The following is a 17,455-nucleotide window of genomic DNA, read 5'->3' as shown; positions in this document are numbered from 1 at the left end:
AAAGTACTTCATTAGTGGTCAGTGCATAATTTAATATAAAATTTGCTAAGTACTGGTTTTAGTACATTAATATTTTTGTGAGTTTGGAAATACAGAGGAATCTATTTATTTTCCTATAAACAAACCAGGCAAAGGATACTGACACTAAAAAGAAGGGAAAATGTTTCTGTTATCTAATATGCCATAGGTTATATTTATTTGATTGTTGTCTTTATTAGGATTAATTTTGTGTTTGTTATTGATCAAACATTTATGGGAGGTTTTGGTGTTTTCACACTATTGCTTAGTGGCAGTCTAAATTGGGAGTGAGTGAAAATTAGCTCCTCACTAAGAATGACCGTACCTTTTTATACATGCTTGTCTAAGTCTTTAGCCCAATCTAAGGTAATGCAGTTCAAGCATTAACCTCTTCTCTAAGACTAGAGTTTAGGATGCTACAACCTAGCTCATGGAAGAGATGAGGCAGGAGTTGCTTTTGCTTGCCCACAGCTGCTTCATCTTTCTGGCCAGGCATTAGTATTTATGGCCTATTTATTTATTTATTTCTGAAATAGAGATTTATTTTTTTTCTAGGTAATTCCTGGATTAAATTCAGATCAGTTCCCTAGGCTTGTTCCCTGTCTATCCTCAGAGGATCTAATGCTGTCAGGAAAGAAGGGAAAAGAGACAGCAAATCTTCCCCTTTGATCACCACCATAAATTAATTTCCTGTTTATACTGGGTCTGCATGTATTAATTTTCTTTGTGGACTGTATTTTGGGTTTGTGACTAAAACTGTTGGTAACACACTCGTGTTTTGGCTGTTGCAGAGCATGGCTGGCATAGTGTCAAGGCTTCCAGGGACCCCCATGGAGAGTAGGCTGGGGTGGGCAAGAAGGTGGGAGGGGACATGGTTGAGACATCTGGTCCCAACTGACTGCACGGATATTCTGTGCTGTATAAAATGCTGCTCAGCAAAATTCTTGAGGGGGCTGATGGGTTGGCTGGAAGGTGCCTATTACTTGGGACTGCTGGGCATCAGTCTGCTTGTGGGAGTTGGTGAGTGGTGGAAAACACCACTTGGTGGTTTTTCTTCCTCATTTTCCTCTTCTCTGAATAAACTTTTCTTTGCTTTTCCTGTTCTCTCCCACGTCTCACCATTGTGGGAGGTGAGTGAGCAGGGGGTGTAAGATGAGTATCTGCTGCCTGAGGTTAAGCCACTACAGAGTTCATAATCACTCAAACATTTCATTCTGTATTTGCAATGATGTGATTCTGAGTATGGTCCCAAAAGAAACCACTCATTGTTTCTTACTGATATTATTTAAGAATTCCTTTTGGTATTTCTTCTGCTAAGATGAATCTTGAGAAGCAATTCTACTGCCTTGTGATCAAAGGAAGGGTGGTTGACTGGGAGAGCTGGGGATGAAAGGGGTTAAACAATGCTTGAAAAAGTTCATTTTTTAGTTTTAACTTACAGTGGCATGGTCTTTTTTTTTGGGAACAAATGCAAAATTTCTTAATTGAGTCTTCTTAATGCAAGCATTATGCTGCAGCTAAATACTTTGCTGGCTTTCTGTTTCATTACCAACACATAGTGGTATATAAGCCAAATGGGTGGGTTGATCCAGCTGGAAGCTTCACAGCTTTTCCAAGCTTTAAGTTAGTATTTTCAGGAGAATTTTTAGAGTTTTCACTTGGAGTACTTTGACAACCAGTTTATCATAGTCTATATGAATCATAAAATGATTTAGGATGAAAAAGACCTGTAAGACCTTTGTAAGACTCCAGCTGTTAACCCAGTCTTGTCAAATCTGTCACTAAACCATGTCCTTAAATTCCACATCTACCTGACTTTTAATTGCCTCCAGGGATGGTTGGTCAACATTTCCCTGGGCAGCTTATTCCAGTGCTTGAGAGCTGGTGAAGAAATGTTTTTAATACCTAATCTAAACCTCCTTTGGCACAACTTCAGGCCATTTTCTCTTACCACTTGTTAGTTGGGAGAGTGGTAGTGGGTAGCATAAGGAAGTGTGGAAAAAGGCAGAACCTCTTTAATCAGGGATGTAGATGAAAACAGCATCTCAGTATCCTGGACTGGAGTGGTGGAATACTAAGCTCTTTATGTCAGTGGAAGAAACATGCTTTTGCATGTTAGGCTTTTTAATAAAATGTCATAGGTTTGTGGGTGTCTGTAGCTTCAGAAGGTGATTTTAGGGTTCTTCCTAGCTTATTGCTGTAGTTGCACAAGCTCCTGATGTTTTGTGCCTGTGCAGATATAACTGAGGACTGAGCTGATGCAGATTCAGCAGAAATGAATGTTTTGTGATATTTTATCATGAAATCACCAGCTGTCTCTGCAAAAAAAAAAAAAAGCCCTGCAGGAATGTATGATTAAGGATATGAGGAATAAGGGAATATTACTGGACTGTTCTTTTCAGTGTGTCTGTGATGGCTTGCTGTAACATTAGCCAAGACATCTTGTGAAATCCTACTTTAGCCGTAAATGTGTTTGCTGGGAGGAATGAGAGATAACTGGGATGATCAGAACAGTGTTCAGTTGTGTATTTCTGGAAAGAGCTGGTTACAGTGGTTTCTCAGAAAGGCACAGTGTTGTTCCATGTTTTATTTTCAGGAACTGCTGAATTTAATTCTCCACTGCCATAACTACTAGAAATGTTGATGGTCTGTTTGGGTGAGGACCATAGCTAAGTAGTATTTCATTAACTGTTTTTCTTGCACTTTTATGCTTCTCTTGCTTTGGATGCAAAATGTCTACAGGGGCCATACAGGAGCTTTACTTGGTGTGTGTGGTAATCCATCTTCTCTTTCCTCTGTTCACTTTGTATTTCATCTCATAATGTCACTGTGTCTTTCAGCCTCTTAAATAGGAAATTAGAAGCTTAAAGTGGACATGATCCTCATCAGTCTCATGCCTGAGTATTTTGGTGATCTAACACAACAGATCAGATTATTGAAAAAACCTTAAAACAATATGTGTTTCCGTTCAAATTTCACAGTAGAAGATTTCTCATGAGAGGTGAATGTTGCAGCCATTAAAGTCTGAAGGGAGCACAAGATGTGCTAGCACAGCAAAAATGAAGGAGTGACGATCATTGTCTTGCTTTTTGTACAAACTCTTTGAGCCTTGTGTTCACTGTTGTAATTTGCTTCAGTTAATGTGCTTGCAAAGAGGCGGTCCTGGAAAGGATGAGTAGCAGAGGAAATGTTTAGAGTTAAATTACTTGTAACTCAGAGTTCTGCCCGTTGCAAGAAAAAAAGGTAGAAATTCAGCTAGACTTGAGTAATCCAGGTAAGAATCCTTACTGACTAATTACTGAGCATAACATGCATTGATTTTTAACTTTTTTTTTTTTAAATAATTAAATTATTTGTTGGTTGTTTTTTTTTTTTTTAAGATGTACTGGTTTGGAATGTTATCTTCTTGAAAGGCAATAAATAGTTACTCCAGTTTACCGTCAGGTGTTAAAATAAAAACCAAATTGTCATGGAAGTTTAATAAGATCTTCTGTCTTTGAGTTTGTAGTAATTGACTTCATAATAATCTTATACACTGGAGACTGAAGGGCTAAAAAAAGTATTTTTATCTCAGAAAGCATAAGCATAGGGATTACGGGTGCTCATTGAATGTCAGTTTTGCACAGTAGAGGACTCGGTATGACTTCTCTTGTCATATTCTACTTGTAGGTAAAAAGAACATACTCTCATGGTACGTATAGAGCTGGCCCAATGAGACAGATCAGCCTGGTTGGAGCAGTTGATGAGGAAGTGGGGGATTACTTCCCTGAATTCCTTGATATGTTGGAAGAATCACCCTTCTTAAAAGTAAGGACAGAAGGGAATGGGCTGGGAGAAGGGGGACAACATGCTGTGTAGTGCTGTTACAATAATAAAGTGAGAGTATGTGACACTTGTTTAGTTAATTGAGTGTTCTAATAAATGCTTTCATTGGGATAGGTAAAGGCTGCTTTTAAGAAGTTTTTTAAAGTAACTCACTTAACAATTGTGGCTTGTATTTTCCATTAGTGTACACTGCCATGGGGAACACTTTCTAGCTTAAAATTAGAGAGTCGTAAAGACAGTGATGATGGTCCCATTATGTGGGTACGCCCAGGAGAACAGATGATCCCTGTGGCTGACATGCCAAAGTCACCTTTCAAAAGGAAGAGGTAAGTTGAATTATTTTACTTGGTAAATGTCTGGTCAGCATTTTTTTCTTTACAAATTCATTTTATCCCAAACTTTTTACTGTTTGATATTATATGTTAATATAAATTACTGTAAATCTTCATCTCCAAAACTACCTTTTTGTTGTTTTGTTATGTAAGAATCTGGAGTTTTTTGATTTAATTTTTACTGTCTGGCCAAGTAAGGTGCTGGTCCTTTTTGGAGCATTAGTAGAAATTTAAGGTGAAAATTTCAGGAAAATGTGTACACACATGCAATTACTGATATGTGCCATGAGACTGGAATTGATACCCCTGTTGTTATATGTGAGTGGATATGTTATGACCTCTGGGGACAAGGGCTTTTTGCTCACCTGGTAGGTAACAACTCAAACATTAAATGAAATCTTGAAGCTTTGCTGTGGTATTGGGTATAAGAACCAGGTGACGAGTAGGGACAGCCTCTGCAGAACTTGAATATTGTATGTCATAAGGAATTGTCATGGGAGTTCTTTGCAAAATGTGAACACAAAAAGTGAGCATATGAGAAGTGGAAGCTGGGGTAGCTGCCTCAGGAGGAGTATAAAGACACTGTCCAACCATGAAGGGGATGCAACTAAAGCCAAAGACCATCTGGAGTTGAATTTGGCAAGGAATGTGAAGGGCAGCAGGGATTTCCACAGGCATCTGGACAGTAGAAGAAAGACTAGGAAAATGGAAGTCATTTGCTGAATGGGGCAAAGGGCCTGGGGACAAAGGGCACAGAAAAGGCTGAGATACTGCTTTCTTTGCCCTTGTCTTTTCTAGTGAGATTTACTTTCAGGAATGCTCTGTCTTGGAGACAGGAAGAGTGTCTGGAGCAAGGGCTGCTTGCCTTCAGTGGAGGAAAATCAGATTAAGAAACTTACTAGACATGCAGATTAGACGGACACAAGCCTGTGGGACCTGCTGGGATGGGTGACATCCCACAAGTGCAGTTAGAGCTGGCCAGTATCATTGCAAGGCCACTGTCTTTGAAAGGTCATGGCAATTGGCAAAGCCTCCTGAGGACTGGAAGAAAGCAAATTCTTTTGCTTTCCTCTAAATGGATTCATTTAGAAGGGTAAGAAGCAGAACTTGGGGACCTGCAGGCTGGTCAATCTCATCTTCATCCTGGAAAAGTTGCCATTTCAAGCATGAGTAGCACAACAGATTGAGGAGGAGAATTGTTCCCTCTGCTCATCACCAGGGAGACACATCTGCAGTATCATGCCCTGTTCTGGGCTCACCAGGCTAAGACATACATGGCTATACTGGAGTGTGTCTGGTGACCTGGGAGAACTGGGATTTACACTTGAGAAATGGGGATCATATCAATGTGTTTAAGAACTTCACAAAAGGCTGTAGAAAGGACTTATTGCAGCAGTGCCCAGTGACATGAACAGAGAGAATGGACACAAACTGAATTACAAGAAAATCCATTTAAAATAGGGAAAAAAAGTTTATTTTTTTTGCATAGATGAGTAGTCCTATTGTCTATGTTGGAAAATAGATAATTCAGAGAAATTTCTGTATCGCTGTTACTGTTTTTCTTATGCAGAACTACCAATGAAATAAAAAACTTGCAGTACCTACCTCGAACCAGTGAACCCCGTGAAATGCTATTTGAAGACCGGACCCGAGCCCATGCGGATCACATAGGACAAGGTTTTGAACGACAGACCACAGCTGCTGTGGGAGTGTTGAAAGCTGTGCACTGTGGGGAGTGGTAGGTGTTGATCAGCTTCACCTAGGTGCCTGAAAAATGTTTGCCTGAATTGCCATTTATAATTGGAAGGGAGTACAGAATAGATTAATCTAGGATTAAAGATTCAATGAAGACTTCATAGGTCCTGGCTGAGCATTAGATGTTTGTCTGCCCTCTTTAGATTGCATGTGGCTTTGCTGTGTGGTTGAAACCAGAAAGGTACCTTGCAGTGACAGTTCAATAGCTATACTGAGTTGCTGTTACTGAGGTCATGTTAGATGTAAAAACACCTCACACTTCATTTTGCTTAAAGTGATGCATAAAGAGTGAGATGTTGGTGCAGCAAAGTTGCACATGGAGACCTTCTGGCAGTTTTTTGTGCTGTCTGGAGATGATCAGAATTCTTATGCTTCTGTTTCTCAAGTCACGGCTGTTATAACCCTGGTTTATTTACGGAAGCTCACCTAGGAAGAATCGTGTTGGAAGTTGTGTGATATTTTTTGGTGTCTTTGGAATTCCTGTGTGAGATTCAGGAAATGAAATGTGCCTCATTTGAAGCTTGTTTACATGTTAACCAAATAAAAAGCCCATAACAATATGGGCTTCCTGGTCCAGATATAAGAGGCATTTTCCAACATCTTCAGACTGTGGAGAATGACCTTAGTTTTGGAGGTTACCTTTGCATATGTAAACGCTCTAAATACACTCTTCTCTGTGTGTCTGTCTAGAAATTAGAAGAGTGAATTCCCTTTGGATAAAGTGATGTGAATTTGTTCACATTCATCATGATGTGAATTTGTTTCAGTGCATGAGTTCAATGACATAGAAAGTAGTATAATTGTCATTGGGGAAGAACTGGATTGTTCAGATGATAATGTGTTTGTCTCTTGGGCTCTGAGGTTTTCAGTTTCCTTCCTCTTCAGGTTGATGACGGTGGGAGCCTTCGACTACCTGCTTGCTCTGACTGTTGTGTGGTGAATTAAGACTGAGCACTAGTAGCAGGGCAAAAGCTGAGCTAACTGTGCAGATCTAAGTATTTTAGATAACATTTGAGAGAGGGACTTGTCAAGGAAGTAAAGAAACCAAACAGAACCCTGCTCCCCGAACTTGGATGTTTGTGCAGATTAAGAAGTTGAATTGATAGTAATTTGTGTGTCTGGGAACTTTCCATTCTCATCCTATAGCTTTATAGCATACTTGCAAGTCCTTCAGTTTGGAAAATAAAAGAAAAAAATAGCAGCATTTCATTTCAGTATAAAGACTGAAAATGTATCTTTTAATTCAAAATAAAAAAATTGTTACTCATGTATGGAGAGGAGTAAATTATACAACACAAACAACACAATAAAAGTTACATATTTCATGCTTGATTTGGCCTAAATTATAATTCGTGCTTTGCCTTTCCCCTTTTGTGTAATTTTGAAAGGCCACTTCAGTGTACTTACATAATGAGAATTAATTACAGCTTATGATAATGAAGCATCATTGATTCAGGTAGCACATTAAAATTATTTTAGATATTAGTTTTGCCATAATTTGCAGTTTGTGGATAGATTTATTTTCAGGGAGGCAACATGAATGGAAGTTTTGAAAAATCTAGTTTTTGTTTTTGTTCATTTTTGTTTTGTTTCTTTTATCTGCTGGAGTAGTTGAACAGACCTGAAAAGCTGGAGATATTCTGGGGTGATTAAGGCACTGTGGCAGTAAAAATGCACATGTTCTAAGGATGAGATAATATATATAAAAATAATGCTTTCTGTGAGGAGAAAATAAAACAATTCCTGGCCTGCCTGAACTAAATCCATAAAAATGGATTGAGTGTGCAAAAGAAACTTTACAAGTTGTTGTAGATTTAAAGAAAGTAGGATTTATTTTCTAGTTGATAGGGATGAATATCAATGCTAGGTGGGATAAATGGTGTCTTTCAGAACAGACAGGAACAGAACTCTTGGAAAGCAAAAAGCATGTCGTGGTGCTAGAGGGCAGACATGGAAGCTAAGTATAGTATTTTGAAAAAGAAAACAAAGATTTTTCTTTTCCCAAGTGTTACAGGATCTTGATTTGAGGTATTTTGTAAAATTACTGTATTATGATCTTATTTTTATTGCTTTGAATATTTACAATTTACATACTGCTAGCAAACGTCTTAAGGATTGAACTAAAATCTGATAAATGCAGGTGTTATCATGCTGATTACTTAGAGCCATTTCCATATGTGATACCAAGTGTGCTTTAGAACTTAGGAAGTGCCAGTGAAATTTTAAATTATGGAAATTTAAGATTTTTATGTGGGAAGCTTGGGTGGGTTTTTACAAGGACAGCAAAAGGCAATTCTTAGCATTGTTGTTGGCAAAATGAAAGCTCTGCTTCAGCAAACAGCTTTCATGTTTGTGTTCTAGAGACTGAAGTTGTGCTTTTCTGTATCATCATAGGAATTTGTTATATATTGCCAGTCTTTACGCATTAGGCCAGAAATATTGATGGTAAAACCTCTAGTTTTGGATCTGTTTTGAAAAGTTACGGCAGCAGGAATCCAATCCTTTTGAAGAATGAGCTTAAAGGGAAAAAATACTGCCAAAACCAGTTCTAGCAGTTCTCTAGTAGAGGCTTAAATAGGTTTTGCTGAAGTTATCTTACGTTTTGTTTTCATTTAATGTCATTTTGGACATTAACTGAACTTCTGTGCTACAGTTTTGCTTGGGGGTAGGTACATGATACCTAAATTAAAGGTTTTGCAAAATATTATCTCAAAGTTGTGCTAAAGATAAAATCTGCAAATACAGAATTTAAAATTATCTGATGGTATTTTTTCTCAGTTGTTTGCAAACGGAATGTTGTGTTCTGTGACAAAATTGCAGCACAGAGCTGGTGGTCCATCCTTTTGGATTTATATGGGTTGACAATAGGAATGACAGTGCATAAACCAGAATAGGCACTGCTGGGAAAGTACATTCATTTGGATTTAAGTTCTCTAAGTGTGTGAAATATTCTCTCAATTGATTTTAAGTCTGAACTTCATTTACAAATTTGGGACTCCAAATGCAAATTCATATTTTCAAAAAAAACCCCACCTGCATTATAAAAGGTAGATTAATATAGGTAATAATTCCACTGATGAAGTGTTTCTGAAGCTTTTCTCTTTCAGTGTTTAAGTCTGCTTTGGGAATATATAGATCAAAATACAGACAGATTTTAATCTTTGCAAAACTGAAAGTAAAATACGTGGTCTGAAAATTCTCCCTATCATATTTTTGGTAGTTGATCTGGGTTTTTTTTTTTCTCCTGAAAATAGCCTCAGACTGGTTATTTTTTGCTTTGAGGTCATGACCTAAATAAAATAAATGTCTCCTATGTTTAAAAAGCCTGAATGAACTGTACATCTTTGCCTGCTTCCTAGAACAGTAATAACAGGACATATATATATATAGATCTTTATATAAAAATAGGTGATAATCTTGCTTTTAAAAAAGAGCTCTTGAACATCTATTAGATTCTGAAATGTTTCAGCTCTGCTGCATCAGCTGCTCCCCAGGCTCCCCACGTCTGATTTGTACCCCGTTTTTGGAGGGGTGGAAGTGGAGTGAGGGATGTAGGGAGGGCTGGCAGAGGCAGGCAGACAGCCCTGGATCACGGTTCTGATCCCTGCTTCCGCTCCCTGCTCCCGATGGGCAGCGCCTGGACACGCAGCCTGTGCCCAGTGTGGGCTGAGGAGGAGCCCCGGGGACCCCAGAGGAGGAAGGAAAGGAATCTTTAAACAGGTTCTTTCTGGCTGAGAAACTGTCCTTGCAAAACCACTTCAATGTGAGCTTTATCCCTTATGAATGAAATCTTCATATCATCACGTTTAAAGAAAAAAAAGTCCTTTTAAAATGCAAACATCCCTCAAAAGCAAGTATGTGCAGCTATTTTTTACATGTTTTCAATGAGGAACAGAGTTTGGCCTTTAGATCAGAAAGTTACAAGGATTGTAGCTGCTTTTTCCTTTTGTGAGCTCGTTCTAGATAATTTCTCCGGAAGAACTGTATAAATGGTGTGCATTTCTTTGAGAGAGATGCTTTGGAACTAGAAATGTTTCTCCTAACCATTTGAATATGGAGACAAAGCCTAATTCAGACTTTGCTCTTGTGTAGCTCTCTAGTGAGCATAAATAGGGATGTATTTTTAAGGAATGTTTTGTGGAGGATGCTAGTATTAGCTGATTATTGGCATTGTGGTAGCTTAATGTAGGTTCAGCTTTTACTCCTAACTCTGAGCAAGGTGTTTGAGGCTGAGATGCTGAGCAGTGCTGTAGTGCTCCCAGTCAGGCTGCTGCGTGCTCAGGTACCTGATGGGTGCATCATGTTTGAGTGCTGACAGAGTAAGCCCAGTGTCTGGGACAGCTGTCTTTCAGCATCTAGGCAGCTAAGAGGCCAGTTAACTATAGAAATGAAAGATAGTATGGTTAGTTGGCCTTTTATTGCTGCCTTTACTTCCACTAATAAAGAAATTGTAGTTAATTTGTTTAACCAGTTTAATGAGGTGTTTTAGAATTAACTGTTTTGATCAACTTTTCTTCTTAAATATAGTAGATTTGTTGAGGTTTTTTCAGTTAAAAACTTCACTTTTTCCTTGCTAGCAGACTTTTTGTTTGTTTCTTTAGCATGGTAGTTTCAGCCTCTGACTGTGCACGTCTTACTCTTCTGTAGGTCTGAGCAGCCTCGTATAACCAAAGATGTAATTTGTTTTCATGCTGAGGACTTCTTGGAGGTAGTTCAGCGAATGCAGTTAGATTTGCATGAGCCTCCACTCTCACAGGTGAGCACACTAAGAACTGATGATCAGTGTCCTCTGAGTACTAAGGCAGAGTTTTCACCTTTCCCCCACCTTTTCTCTACAGTGTGTCCAGTGGGTTGATGATGCAAAACTTAATCAGCTGCGAAGGGAAGGCATTCGATATGCCAGAATCCAGTTATTCGATAATGACATTTATTTCATCCCGAGGAATGTTGTGCACCAGTTCAAAACAGTTTCAGCTGTGTGTAGTTTGGCTTGGCACATCCGGCTCAAGCTCTATCATTCAGAGGAAGAACTCTCTCAAAACACAAGTACTGTTGAAGCAGAGACCTCTGCAGACCCCAAGTCTTCGGTTGTTGGACTTCAGACTGACAGAATTTGTACCATGAGCAAGGATACCTCTGAAGACACCAAATTTCCAGATGCTCTGCAGACCAAGTACCTGCAGCAGGAATTTTTGCCGATAAAACATGAACCTCTTGCGTCTCTCCGAGTAAAAGAAGAGCCCATGAATGTTGATATTGCTGAAAAGACAGTGACACCTAATGACGTCAGGGGACAGAATGTTCAGGCTAGGCTGGATCACACTGAGTTGACATCACTAAAGTTGGAAATGGATTCTAAATTTGAACCTGGCAACAAGGACTTACAAGGCAAGTTGTGCTCTGGAGGTCACGTACATCCAGATGATACAAGACAACCTAGTTCATCATATCCAAAATTGCATGGACAAAGAGAGGATGATTTTTTGTGCTAAATTTGTATATATGGTTTTAAATCCCTTTTTAAACTTAACGATGTAAAGATCATAAATTGTGAGGCAAGTTTGTGACTTGTCTTCGCATCTGTTACAGAAAATAGTTATGTAGCTTTGTAACATTCCTCAGTGCCTGTCCATAACTGTGAAGTATCAAAGCACTTAGGGCCAGATGCACTGTAAACACTGCAGGTTTAACATAAAGAAGTCTTTAAATAATTTTGAGTTGTAGGTTTTAGAGTAGAGCTGACATTTAACATATATATTTTTTGTAAGATGAGCCAGAATTCTTTTTGACAATTCCAGGCTTTTCCATAGAGCTTATTTATACCAATTTTTTCATTTTAAATGTGTCAGCACTGTAGTGTAAATATCTTTTTTAAGAATCTTTTTAGTGTGATTTATACTGAAATGTGAGCCGCTTAATAAAGGTTCATAATAACAGATTGGTTTTATTTTTGGGTCTGCAAAAAATAATTCAGTTCAACTGCCTCTCTTAGTGGTTATGTTCTACCTGCCACTAATGCATAGGATGCCCTTATGCCTTGAGGGTGAAGATCTGTAGCAAACTGAGGTAGAGTTGAGACATCTTTGTAAATGCAGATTAATCAGAAGGCAGAATCAGTCCTCCCTTCACATGATTCCTTACGGGTGTTTGTTCCAGGCACTCCCCAAACTCCTGCTGTCAGATATTCATGTGGAACAGGGAGATGCACCGTCTGTTTGAGGGCAGTTGGACAGACACGCAGTGGGCTCCAGGAGCGCTATCAGTACCTGCCTGCATCTCTCTAGATGAGCTGGTGCAAGGGAGCAAACTCCTTTCTGGGCTTTGCCTCTTGGCCCTGCTCAGGGCCCAGTTCAGACAGTTCCATTTCACTTAAAAAAAAAAAACAAAAAAAACAACCAACCAAAAAAAAACAACAAACCCACAAAAAAAGCCAAAAAAGCAACCACTCCCTCAAATCTGTTACCTGACTACAAATAAAAGAATACTTAAGTGGTTACTTACCAAGCTAAAAAGGCCTCAGCTTTGGCAGTGACCTGTAATTGAGAGACATACCTGGATTTGAATTGCTCCCTGTGCTGATAGTGCCAGGCAATAAAGAGGCTTGCCAGTATGCGCAGTTGGAAGGTTCCTCATGAGTCACAGTTGGGAAGCAAGAGGTGTTTCATTAAGAAAATAACAGCAGTGTCCAAGTTCACTGTTCTCTTTCCTCATCTATGGAACACTTGGATTCTTTTGTGTTCTGAGGGAAGAGAATTTCAAGGCTGATATGGTAACTGTCATTTAACTTACTTATTTGCTGTGTAGTGTACTCCTGTGTAGTTCAAACACAGCCGAATGATACATCTCTCTCGGGTAGCTGCACACAGCAGTAAACTGCCCTACAGCCTGTCCTTCAGCTAAATATGTAAAACTTCAGATCCAAGGCCTATTATTTCCAAAGCCCTCCGTATCCCTGATTTTTGTTAGGATTTTTCTGTATAACATTTTTGAAAGTTTTACATCCTTAAGTACACAGTTCATAAACTTTGATGCACTTAGTGGTCACTTTGGCTTCATTTGTAGCAATAGAACAATGTGATTTTCAGGCAATGTCCAGTTCAACTACCTGAGGTCCTTCTGTTGTAAATGTTTTTTTCATTACAGGTTGTTAAAATTTAAAATGTTACTGCATACTCACAGGTGGCACTGAAATCAGCTATTTATTAGATGAGTGCCCTGATTGGTTTAATCCAAAATAGGTCTGTCAAGGAATTATTAATTAAATCAATATTTGAATTGCTAAACATTTCTCCTACATAGCCATAATTATGTATTAGAGAAGCAATAGAAATGTGAGTCTCTTGGATGTGGCTAATATGTCCTTAAGTCTTACTACTGTTTTCTTTTATGCTGGCTAAGAGATTACTACCAGTTTTTCAGCCTCAGGGATCTTGCTTTCCCCTTTGCTATGAGCAAATGGTTCATGTGTGATGTGGTAAGTTATTGCTCTAGCAGATTCTGATCTGAAAAAATTAATTTGTTCATGTAAGAATTTGATCCTTCCTTCTAGCAGGAATGTGGTCTCAGCTCCCTTTATTGTGTTCTGGAAATAATGCTTCCACCTGTAATCTGGTTTCATGAGCATCCATATACTTGGCCTTTCATTCCTGTTCTCTCTGCTGCCCATGGGACAACAGCAACAGAGCAGAGCTGCAGGTTGTAGTTTGCACCAAGCACACAGCTCTGCAGGTGGGATAGATGAGGGCTCCACCTTTAGCAAAATCAACCTTGCCAGATACTGCTCTTTAATATAAAACACAAAACTAACTCCCAAAACTATTTAGTTGACTCAGAATATTTAGTTACCAGTGTGCTGATCATGCATGTGCCGACCATTCGTTCGGGTTCAAGTAATTTTTGGTAACCTGTTAGATTTTAGTGCAGTGTGGACATACATCCCCCAGGACAGTTGCCAACTTTCTTCAGCATAGGCCCTGTCCAGACAGAAATAATAAATCATTGAAAATGGATTAGCAAATACAACTTTACACTTATTAGTAGAACTTTGTTTTCTTTTGGAGACCTGCTCAGTGGTCTTGGCTGATGTGGTCTTGAACTTCTGCTCAGGTATCTTAGTCCTGAGAGTTTGCTTCTGAGGTGCCACATCTTCAACTCATTTTTTCTTACTGCTTTCAGAATTTTAAGAGATTTTTTGAAGTGGCAGTTTTTTTGCAGTTTTTGTCTTTTGCTTTTTTGAGACAGTCTACATTCTCACTTTAGGCAGAATTCCTTGCAGACAGAATTTGAACCATATTGGGATTATCAATGGCTACCAGATCTCCCTTTCTATTTTACATTTTCTGTAGTCTGGGCTGACTGGTTGCATTACTGTTTACTTTTTACTTTCTTTTTAAGGAAGATACTTAAAAGAAGTGTTGTCCTCTCCCTGTGGTAATGTTCATTTTAATGAGGTTGTCCTTTGAGAGGGGAGTACTTTTTCTGAGAATTTCACCTCCCAAATTGTTCATTAATCTAACAAAGGCTTTGCTTCAGTCCTGTGCTATAGCCTTTATTCCTGCTGCATACAACTTCATCTTCAGACTTCTGCTTCAGCAATAAATCTTTCATGTGTTCTGCTGTACTGAAATTAGTCCTTGCTTATTACTTTTCCCCTTTCTCTGGATTTTGGTGATACATAAATCTTTGTTATTTTGGCTGAAATCTCCAATGTTTTCGTTGTCTCTCTTGGCCCTTGTTCTTGTGCAGATTGGAGAGAGCTGCCCCAGGCCATTGGTGCTGTTCCTATCTCCCTGCACATGCAGTGGTGTTCCAGATAATAACATGATGTGCAGAAAATTAGATGTTTTCCTAGATCCTGATACATATTTTTGGGTAGCAAAGAATTGCATTGTTACAGTTGCTAAAAAAGCTTTCAAGGGAGTAGCTACTTTTCTTTTAATATTACTGAATCTTTTGCATTTCACTGGCGACTGACTTCATGTGTTACATACAAGTGTTATTCAGTGTTGTGTCACCCCCAGCCCTCCAAATACCTGAAAATTGACTCTGAAAGAACATTTTCATTACAGGTACTGCTGGCATGCAGATTTTCCCTTCCTTGTTACTATAGTGAATATTTCATTACTACTTTAACTGAAATATTAATTCTATCTAGTATTAGAAATAAAGTATTATTTTAGAGGGTGATTTAATTCTTCATGTGTGAAATAATTCCTTGGCGATAAATAAAGTTGATTTTTAAGTGGATATACATGTGCACAGTAAATAAGTTGGAATTGCAAAAGATGTAGGAAATGGAAATCTGAAATAATAGAGTACTGTGAAAGAAACCCAAATATTACAGATTTGGAAAATTCAGTAAGTCTTCCAAGAAACACAAGACTGGTGTTCATTTGTCAAAATGACTGTTTTCTAATATCTGCATGTGGATAAGATGCTGACTTGACCAAAATAAATCCATGATTTTTCCTTGTTCATTGGCAGAATGAACTGTTGTAAGATAGTACACTGCCACGTGACCCTGCTAGGCTGAAAGCTGTACTGATTCTGATCAAGAGATCAAAGAGCTCCTCAAGCTTCTCCAGTGTCGTTTTATTTATTTTCTTGTAGTGGTCAGCTACGTAGAGAGCCTTGTGTTTAGGCAGTGCCTGTACCTTACCAGGATGTATCCAAGCTGGAAATGGGAAGGACAAATTTTCACTGCTTTGTGCTTTGCTGTGAATGACTGTCAAGAATGTTTGATTTGATTATGATTCACTGTGTTCAGCTGATATTTTATTACTTTCATAAACAGATAAAATGCACTTTAAAATTGTATAGAAGTTACTGATCTTTTGTGCAGATCCCACTGAATTTGCAGCATATGTGGGAATATTTGGGGAACTTATTCCCATCAGTCACTCATTTAATTTTCCTTAAAAAAAGTGATTTTGTGTTCTGTTCAGAAGCAGTGATTAACTTCACAATATTTAGGTTGCTGTTTCTGTTAGAATCATCAGGGATACTGACATTGCAAATTTAGTGTATTATATTCTAACCACTGTTTTTCTCTGTGCTTTGATGCTGATATGATCTCTGCTTTGAAGCCGTGCTGTACTTGAGTGCCAGCTAAACATTGATCTTCTCTTGTTCTGGTCATGCTGATAGATGAGCCTACTGATGAGGGCGTTAGTCCTAAATAGTCCTTTAATATTTGGTGTACAGTTATCTGATACAAGCATTGATTAAAACCACAGTTTAAACTTCTATTCTATCAAGTTTGATTTTTCAATAGCTATTTTGATACTATATTTTATCATTTAATTTGCCATCGCCTGGAATGACGGTGCCATGTTGGCTGCAGCTCAGGCCTGTGTTCTAAGGACTGTGCTTTTTATGGGAGCTTTTTTATCTGGTTGTGTTGAGACAAAGTGGGGCTGTTAGCAGAGAAAAGCGGTTCCTGGTGTCTGGAGATGAAAATTGTGAGATTTAGACCTGTGTGTGGGAGAGTGATAACCTAAGTCAAGGCTACTAAATCATTATCCTCAGCATGCAAGAGTAACACTCCGGTACTTGCCAATGTGATCTGAAGCAACTGAGAGTTTTAGTTAATCACAGAAATGGAATTTTTAAACTAAAAACATCTTTGTGGTGATTTTTTCATGAACTTGAGAAGGAACACTGAGATAAAAATTAAGGTGGATGAACTAAGCTTACATTCTCATTGCTTTCCTGTTTCTTGCTCTTATGCTGTTGTTCTGACTGTAGGGAGACTTCTCTTATATTTGTCTGCTTGGGATGTTGGTTTTGTTAGGAAAGGCAGATCAGAGGGAGTGATGTCACTGAGTTGCAGATTTTCCTGTTCTTTATCCTGCTTCAGTACAAGTCCAAGAAGAAAATGCAGAATTTATATTGAACAGTACTCTAGTGGTCCAGCTGCAGAGATTCCTTGAGTTGCCTTAGTTCCCAAAGCCTGATGCTTTTCAGCAGCAAGTTGATGCCAGGCCCATTCATGTCTACAAGGCTCATATGGGAGATGAACTCCCTCAAAACCTTAAAAAACAGTCAAGTTACAGTGCAGAGGTGCAAATGTTCTTTTCACAACTCAGCATGGTTATTTTTATTGCAATGCTAATTAAAAAGCATGATGTGTTACATGATAGTGCTAAGTTTTCCATGCCAATTCAAACAACTTATTTCTGAGGATACAATTATTCAGGAGCATTATTACTGAAAAACATGTTATTTTTTCCCAGAATTATATTGATGTCAAAATATGGAACACCTGATGTTAAAATTCTGTGGGTTTGGGAGTCTCATAGTTTTCAATTCCACTTTGTGTCACCCAACTTTTACACTGTGGAATTGTGAAAATTTTCATGAGGTTAGACAAACATTTTGCTTCTGTACTATGATGAAGATGTGTCAGAAAATAATACTGATAATAAATCTCTCAAATGACTGTGTACCCCTGTCCTGTGCTAGTTCAGGCTTTAATATTGCCCTCTGTGCCTGCCAGTGCATTTTGTGCGTCTGCACATGTTCTC

General features: G+C 38.5%; 1 protein-coding gene across 2 annotated transcripts in view; it reads left to right on the top strand.

The window, feature by feature from the left end:
* The window catches only part of LOC131592969 (lysine-specific demethylase RSBN1L-like), a 44,997-nt gene extending 28,822 nt beyond the window's left edge, over positions 1–16,175 (top strand). For both annotated transcript variants that reach the window (XM_058864992.1, XM_058864991.1), the window contains 5 exons: positions 3,688–3,825; positions 4,027–4,169; positions 5,746–5,913; positions 10,578–10,686; positions 10,769–16,175. In XM_058864992.1, the coding sequence (XP_058720975.1) occupies positions 3,688–3,825; positions 4,027–4,169; positions 5,746–5,913; positions 10,578–10,686; positions 10,769–11,422 (1,212 nt within the window). In that variant the 3' untranslated portion in view covers positions 11,423–16,175. The remainder of the gene's footprint in view (positions 1–3,687; positions 3,826–4,026; positions 4,170–5,745; positions 5,914–10,577; positions 10,687–10,768) is intronic.
* The last annotated feature ends 1,280 nt before the right edge of the window (positions 16,176–17,455 follow it).

The sequence above is a fragment of the Poecile atricapillus genome, chromosome Z (assembly GCF_030490865.1).
Source record: "Poecile atricapillus isolate bPoeAtr1 chromosome Z, bPoeAtr1.hap1, whole genome shotgun sequence".
In the NCBI taxonomy this organism is placed as follows: Eukaryota; Metazoa; Chordata; class Aves; order Passeriformes; family Paridae; genus Poecile; species Poecile atricapillus.
The sequence above is the reverse complement of the archived record's forward strand: the minus strand, read 5'-3'. Positions and strand labels throughout refer to the sequence as shown.